Source organism: Choristoneura fumiferana, chromosome 19 (genome assembly GCF_025370935.1).
Source record: "Choristoneura fumiferana chromosome 19, NRCan_CFum_1, whole genome shotgun sequence".
Lineage (NCBI taxonomy): Eukaryota > Metazoa > Arthropoda > Insecta > Lepidoptera > Tortricidae > Choristoneura > Choristoneura fumiferana.
Genome location: NC_133490.1, coordinates 10,748,726 through 10,757,380, shown reverse-complemented (window position 1 = coordinate 10,757,380; position 8,655 = coordinate 10,748,726). Strand labels below are relative to the sequence as shown.

The window sequence follows — 8,655 nt, the reverse complement described above, 5'->3', positions numbered from 1 at the left end:
CGGGTTTAATTTATAATTAGAATAATTTTGGCGATATTTGCATTACCTGAAATTAATTATGGAAATTATGCGTTACGGGGCAATGAATGTCTGTGTTTCTTGAGCCAGCATTTGTGTCTTTCGGAAAGTTTTGTCTTTCGCTAAACCTTTGTCCTTCTTTTTTTCCGAACAAAACGGGACTACGCAACACTGTGTTTGCTGCGATATTTTATGGTACGTTTTAATGTGTATTAAATATGATTTTAATCTAAATTTTGTTTTCACACCCGTAATAACAGACTTTGAAAAGCCACCTTAAAAACTCACGCAATATGGTGCCATCTAGAAAGACAAAAAACGATAGCCTCATTGGTTCTTGACAAACACATTTCTCGCAACACATTCTCACACGTCTCGGTGGAAACACAGCGAGGTATTTTTTTTCTTAATCTTATGAATCAGATCTCCAGTGTACACTTCCGGCATTTTTGTCCTCCATCCATAGCACGCAAGCCCTGGTTAAAAATCATCAGCTCAATGCTCATAAGCTGGATATTGTGTGCCCTGGAAGGCCAAAACTGCTTGGTTCTTGCCTGTCCCTCCACCAGATACCCATATCATTCAAATTTCAAAAACTTTGGACAAGCCGCAATGCAAGGTAGCATTCAAGGAGCTCCTGGATACTACCAAAGCCAGCAGAGCGTGCTCGTCTTTTGGCTGTATCTCAAAAAGAATCTGGGCTCTGGTTACATGCACTTCCATCTAAAAACATCGGCACACTTTTGGACAGAAACCCTTACACTTTCGTAAACCTGCGGCTGGGGTACTAAGTGAACGAGAGTTACATCACTGTCGCTTTGGCTCAAAAGTAGACATTTAGGTCACCACGGTCTATTCCTTGCCAAAGGAGCGCTGGCGCTGTCCCCATGCTTCCCTCAACGACGTCATCCGGAGGGCCCTGCTACCGTCAACGTGCGGTATTTTAGAGCCTGAACGGTATCGCATGCGACGATGGTAAGCGCCAGACGGTTGACACTCGTTCCGTGGAAGCAAGGTAGACACTTGTATGGGAGCCACCTGTGTGGACACGCTAGCTCCTTCCACATCCCAGCGACGTCCTCCATGGCCCGGCCCGCAGCAGCAACAGCGGAACAGCTCAAACGGCGCAATATGCAGCCCTTGGGGAGAGCTATATTTTTGCGCCGTTTGTGTTGAGACCCTAGGGCCATGGGTGCCAGGCGCACGCGAAATCGCGAGAGATATCCGCGCGCCTCATTGATGTTTCAGGTGACCAGAGGGCTGGCAGCTATTTTGGGCAAGCATGGATTAGCCTTGCGATACAAACGCGGGAATGCTGTCAGCCTTCTGGGCACAATGAACAGCGACGGTGACCTAGGAGGGATTTTTTATTTATAGGTTAGGCTAGGCTATATATTTTTTGTACATAGTCATATTTTTAATTGTTAATGTATGTTGTTTTATTGCTTTTTGTTATAATAAATACATAATAAACGTACTGTAGATTAAATCAATCAAAATAAATCAATAAAACTAAAAAAATATAATGGAAAATAATAAATAAAGTAATGCATGAAAAATAAAAGGTATCTTATGAACTACAATTATTTGGTTGGATTTTTTTGGTATGAATGTATGTTTTCTTACCAGTAGCAGACCTGAAGAGGGCCATCAAAGCACTTCCGAAATCTCGGAAATTATTGTTATCTGTTATGACATCCTTATCATTGTCAATTTTACCAAACAGCTGAAAGTGAAAACAAACATTATCAGTTCAGATTATTTATTGTGTTCACCTAAAGAGAGCAAAAATTTCGTCGTAATCTTCATTATCGTTTATAGAACGTTATCATAATCGGCCGGAAAACGTCCACTGTTGAACAAAGTTCTACCTCATAGAGACAACCACATGAAGGACAAACGCCATTATGCTGATCACCAGGCCCAACTACGCATATCCTAATAGGAAGCCTACCTATTAAGAACACTCGTACCTACTAAATATAATTTCTTTAGACTTTGTGGCTGAGATTTCGGGATTTGATATGCTTGCTCACACACCCAAAAACTATGAGAACATCGGAATAAAAGTAGGCGTGTGTTATTTCTGAGATCCAGTTAGTACACCAAATTCCACTCAAACCCTTGCAGTCGTTTTAGCGTGAAAGATTTATATTTTTCGCATTTATATTAATTGTCGGAAATAGGTTAAGATATTGTAAATTATAGGTATTATAAATAAGAATTTGTTTTGTTTTTGTTTACTTTATTTTCCTATTTTTATTGTGAATGTTGATTTGTGTTTGTTTACCTGTATATTTTATTAATTATGTGCCATGTAAATAGACATAAGGTTTTTATGAAAATAAATGCATTTTTGTCAGGCTACACTATACAGTAACACGAACTTACACACACCATACCCACTCAAAATTACACAATTCTTTCCTGGCTTCCTGGGTTCGATCATCATCGGCCGTGCTCCCCTGCCTCGCGCGTGAGCGACAATATTTAAATACCGCGCGCGCATAATCCTACTCACTCGCCATCGAACACTCTCACACTTAGAAGACTCCGTTGATTTGTACAATTTAAAAGAAGTTTCATTAATTCATTCACCCGATATTAAATCTAAATACAGTCCACAATCAACAATAACGATGACGATGATGATGATGAGCTGCAGCTGCAGCTGTGCGATGTGCTGCAGTCGTAGCAACAATAATAATAATTACTGAGTTTTACTTCGCGGCAGTTTTGCCGCGGGTTCACGACAAATGCAGGCCACTTACTCGTATGTCCAACAGTGGACGTCCTATGGCTGATTATGATAATAATGATGATGATGATGATGATGATAAAAATGATAATGATGATAATGAAGTTTTTTACCTGCATTCCGACAACAGCATAGATGAAGAACAGAAGTACAATCAGCAGCGCCACATATGGAAGGGCCTGGAATGACTTGATGAAAGTCCACAGGAGGGTGCGTATGCGTTCTCCTCGGGAGAGCAATTTGATCAGTCGCATGGCACGGAACAGACGAAAAAAGGTAATGTATTTGAGGAAGGAACTCCCACTTTCCAAGCTCTTGGCGCCACCACCAGGACCTGACTGAAAATGGAACAAATTTAAAATTAACCAAATTTTCCCGCGATTTCATCTGCCAGGAATTTACTTAGCGCTATCGGCAAAACCTATGTAATTTTTTGGGATAAAAACTATCCTAGGTTCTCTTCTTGTTACAGCTTGTTACCTACATCCATAACGAATTTGATGTTAATTAGTTTAGCGCTTCCAGGAGTAACAGACAGACTGATAGACTGACGGAGTTACTTTCACATTTAAATGAAATCGCACTGCATTGATATCCAATACTTACAGTATCTTGTTCGAGGATTTGAGTCATTAAAATATCAATAAGGCTGCCAATAACTAAAATGAAATCAGTTGTGTTCCATGCATCACCAAAATAGTTCTGTAAAAGAAATGTGGTTTTGTCAATTTTGTTTAATACTTAATTTTACACTGTTGGTACTTTTTAGTGCCTACATTTTTGTCTAAAATAATAATCTATACCAAATTTCAAAACAATCTCAGGATTAGAGGAGGTTGAATCTTACAAGTTGTATTTCGCTTGTAAGTTTAACCAAAACAAACAAACATGCATTACTTTGTTAAATTAAAAAGATTTTTATTTAAAACATCAGAAAGTCGTTAACGTTTTTAAAAAAAAACCTTTCTCAAGTGTTGAAACTTACTTTAAATTTAAACGCTGCCAGTTTAAACACGAATTCAAGCATAAATACTGTTGTCAGAATCATGTTCAAAAAATCCAGGCCCTGCAACAGAAATCAAAAGACAATAGGTACTTTGTTACAACCGAAACAGTCAAATCCACCCACAAACCACAAAAAACACCTCACAAGCTCTAAAAGGTTTTTTTTTTCTCCTTCAAAATCAGCATGAAAAAGCACTTTTTCTCCGATAAAGTAGAAATAGTTATTTGTGCAACAAGAGAGCAAAGTTGTTTTTTGTTGCGAGTGTTGATTTTGAATCCCGAGTAAGCGAAGGATTCTATAAGTGAATCACGAGCGTTAGCGAGTGATTCTAGGTTAGAATCCTGAGATCAGCACGGGATTCAAATACACGAGATGCAAAAAAACTTTGGTCTCGTGTGACACATACAATTTTTCACCTCAGCAGCGAGAACATAATTTAAATGTAACATAAGAATAAAACCACATATACCTACCTGTTTACAAAACAAGCACAATTTTTTAAAAATAGAATCCGATTATTATCAAATATAATAATCACATTTAAAACCATAAAAAAAGAGTCCAGTAGCTACAATACAAATCTCATACTCATAACATGCAACATGCATTGTAATTTGAGAACTTCTTGTACTAATGTCACACTTATTTTTTAATACTGCAAAAAGCTTCATCTCGGGGTAATTGAAAAGGTTGAACAATTAAACCTTTAAATATGAATTTTATTAAGATTTCTATTACATAAACATAAATAGATTTGTTAAAAATTCATTCAATTTAACAAATATTTATTCCAACTGTAGAGGCAGTATACGGAATTCTTTTATAAAAAAAAACAAGAGAAGCGGCTTTGGTGCAACGAGGTTGCATACTTTATTAAAAGATCGGGAAAATTTACATTTTGGAAATATTTCGATATATTTTTAATACCAAAAATTTAATTTAAGTTTGTAATCGACAAATTTGATCCTATCTCTTGCTTTTTTCGAGTTGAAGTGAAATGACAGATCAAAATAAAGTTCAAATATTTGGAATTTAGTGACTAGACCCAACACTGTACTCAGCATTTTAAAAAAAATTAAAAAGTTACTTTGTCTCACGGAGTGAGCAAAATGCGATTTTGCTCACTGATTTCTCATAGAAAAACCTGCCTGTTTGAGGTGCTGAGGTGAAAAAGCTTTTTAAAATTCGATGACCATGAATACGGTATTTGACTATTTTGTATACGTTTTATAAATTAAAACTACAAATGCCTGTTATTGAATAGAAAAACAATTTCTAAGCTACCTTTACAAATAACAAAGTTATAAAGGTTTGAAATTCAAGATTAGACAGAGAAAGACATACTGGCATGTGACGTCACACGCCAGTACCGCCATACTTGCTGCATAAAGAAAAGCGTTAGAGAAAGAGACAGGTATATAGATTTTTCAAAAAATCACTATAAATCCAATTTTCAACCGATTTAAATTTTCTCTTCGCTAAACACTATCTGTATATCTATATTTTCATAATAATATTAAGATATATGGCAAAATCAGGAGTTGTCAAATACCGTATTGTGGTGCATCTAATCTATCAGTACCTACATCTTTAGATTCGAACAAATATAAAGTGAATCTAGATTTCTTAGTTCAATATTGTCAGGAGGTCCCAGTAAATAAAATATTGTTGGCGAAATACTCGATTCCATGACATGGCAGTAAGCATCGCGACAGTAATGGAGACGAACATGCTCTGATATTCATCTTACGACCATTCTATTACAATTTATTTGATAGACCAAAGTAGCCGTGTGCCTTCGCCATAGTCCACTTTTACGACAGCCGTAATTTGACCTGATACGTAGTCAAGTGTCTTGATTTTGGTTGTAAGTTGATGTCGACTTTGACCAAAAATAAGACACTTCAAATTAAGGTTTTTAGCAGGCAAAATATCGCTAGATGGCGTTAGTATCGTCAGGTCCATTTGAAGTTATATATTACTAGCTGTTGCCCGCGGCTTCGCCTCCGTTGTTTTTTTTTGCTGTATTTTCTTCCATAAAAACCTTCTCCTGACAGTAATGAACACAACAAAAAAAAATAGCGAAATCGGACCCGTCGTTCCCGTGTTTTGCGCTTAGCAACACATTTTGCGATTCATTTTTATTTATATAGAAGATTATATTCCTTGCAATAGGGCATATTAGGCAAAGTTCTGCGCAGGGGGCGACACTAGCGAAAACCTCCATGACAAGACAACGTCAGTTCTCTTTATATTTTGTGACCATGACAGATCATGACCAAAGAGTATTAGTACCTATAGAAATCATGATATATTTATAAGTTACAAATAACAAAATAACATGATATTTACATCGATAGTAACGATAGAGCTATATTAACAAAATGTAATTGAAATAATACGATATTATGACATTTAAGCATCGTCATCGTTTGTATAGACTCCATGTTTCTTACATAAAAACGGCGCACAAAATTTGTTCACAGCGCGGATTTAAAACCTTTCACTATAGTTGTGAAAATCATATTGATTATAGATGCGACGCGCGTTTTGTTCCAAACAGCCAGTCTAGTGCCGTAAGGTACCTACATAGATGTCAATGCAATGTTTTGTGCTAGTGCTGCAGTCTGACGGCAGAAAATTGCAGTAATATTTTAAGCTCGTTTACATATACAATACAATAACGTATTGAACACCAACACATATATTATATGCCTACTGGTGTATCGGTCAAGTTACGATTGTCTGCCAGGCGTAGCAATAAATCCAAGGACAATGTTATAATTATATTAAATGATATTATAACGGATAACTCACGTCTTAAACCGAGTTTAGCTCGACATGTTTCGGGCTATTTCGTAGCCCTTCCTCTCAGGAGCACGCGACTCGGCAGCTGCCACAACACGCACACTACGCGCCACCGCTCTGCTCGCACGACGTGACGACGACGTGACGTGTCGACGTGAGTTATCCGTTATAATATCAAAGTGATCTCACAAACTAATTTCATGTTCAAGACAATGTTATAATATTTACCTTTTTATATTCAGGTGATGCTCCATGGAACTTCATCATCAGGGCGATGGTGTTTATCACGATGAAGAAAAATATGACGTACTCGAACCGCTCTGACGTCACAAACCACCAGGTTTTATACTGTATTCGGTGCTTTGGAATGTATCTAAAAAAACATGTACATGTTATGTTAATTACAGCATAAGCACCTACATTCGTTTCCGCCACAGCGGAACGTACAAAAATATCTGACACGCCCTTCCAGCCCTAGAAATAAGAGTCGTATCAGATATTTATGCACGCTTGTTGTGTCAGATATTGGTGCTGGTGACTGTACATGAAAACTTAGTTTTAGAATGGAATGGCTCCTCACTGGATGCTGTCAAACAACAAGCGACCGCTGCCACGTGCATATCTTGTATTCACTACACGTTAGTTGATGCTCACCTTCTGATTGGTTTTGCTTTAAGAGCAAATTCTAAACAGTTTCTTTGGTTCTTATCCAGTTCACAGTCTTTAAATTCCTGCTCACCCTCCTTTTGAAATGTCACTATGACAAAACCTACGAAGATGTTAACCTGAAACATAAGGACATACAGAATTAACACAGATACTGTCGAGTTCATATACTTCTGAGCAAATATTTATTGATCAAAAACATGTGAACACGACTCTATTGCTAACGACGTAGAAGCGTGTTCAGATATTTTTGAACAAATTTTTGCTCAGAAGTTTACGGACTCGACTGTATAACATTAGTAGAATATAAAGCCTGATCAGGTAGCTTACTTAACGTTTGGTTTTGAATAGATTAGTCACTTACTACTACTAACAAACTTATCAGTCACTTTAAAAAAAAACTAGCAGTTTTCTGCACTCCTTTCTTCTTCTTTTTGTTTTTTGTTTTTTTTTTGTTTTTTGCGATAGCCACATGATACGTTTATTATTTATTTCTTTTAGTAATTTATTTAATTTTATGGTGTATCCAACTTATACGCACAGACCTTCACTCACACAAAACAAAACTCGGCTAATAGCTATCTGTAGTGAAATTAGTGGGCTTCTGATGTATGTGGATGATATTTTAGATGGCCATGACTAAGTACACCCGAATGGTTGGCGCGGCGAACGTAATCCGCAGGGCTACTACGAAACTCGAAACTCGAAATTCGTGACGTACCGTCCCTCTCGCTCTCGCTTAAATAGTATAAGTGTCAGAGGGACCGCACGACACGAACTTCGACATTCGGGTTTCGTAGTAGCCCTGCTGTGTTCATTGCGCGGTTTAGGTATTCACAGCGCAGTGGACACCTGGCATAGACTCTGGCCAGCGAAAGCTGTCCACGAAAAACCGCGGCAAATTAAAAAAATGAGGATGACAACACTTGCTGTACACTGATTAAACGATGTTGATACTTAGATATTATTTAAATTTTCCGAATATTAAATTATACTCGAGACTCTTCAAGCTGCATCAAAATTCATGTAGGTAGTAATGTGTGAAAGTCAATGATGATGATGCGCTTTAGGAGTTTCTTGATAAATTTAATGACCTTTGTCAGTGCCCATTTACGTACAGTCCATAGTCCATACGCATCAATTTTTGGACCATTTTGACCAGATTGGCATTGAATCTTCTAACATTTTAATTCTAACATCATTCTTGGATTCACATAGGTTTTGAATTAAACAGAAAATAATTTATTTACTTAACTTATTTACTTCTTATAGCATAAGTATCAAAATTATCTAAGCCAGGCTAGAATGACAATATGAAAATTTTGACAGTCTCAAAAATGGTACCAGATTAAAGTTTCGTAAAAAATGCGTGGACAGTTTTCGCTGGCCTTAGAGTCTA

General features: G+C 37.1%; 1 protein-coding gene across 1 annotated transcript in view; it reads right to left on the bottom strand.

Moving 5' to 3' along the window:
• Window positions 1-8,655, bottom strand: part of LOC141438811 (muscle calcium channel subunit alpha-1-like) — an 85,024-nt gene that overhangs the window by 25,017 nt on the left and 51,352 nt on the right. Inside the window, exons 27-32 of the mRNA XM_074102789.1 lie at window positions 7,245-7,375; window positions 6,819-6,963; window positions 3,762-3,842; window positions 3,383-3,478; window positions 2,890-3,114; window positions 1,645-1,744 (exon numbers count right to left, since the gene is read on the bottom strand). Of these exons, the coding sequence (XP_073958890.1) occupies window positions 1,645-1,744; window positions 2,890-3,114; window positions 3,383-3,478; window positions 3,762-3,842; window positions 6,819-6,963; window positions 7,245-7,375 (778 nt within the window). The remainder of the gene's footprint in view (window positions 1-1,644; window positions 1,745-2,889; window positions 3,115-3,382; window positions 3,479-3,761; window positions 3,843-6,818; window positions 6,964-7,244; window positions 7,376-8,655) is intronic.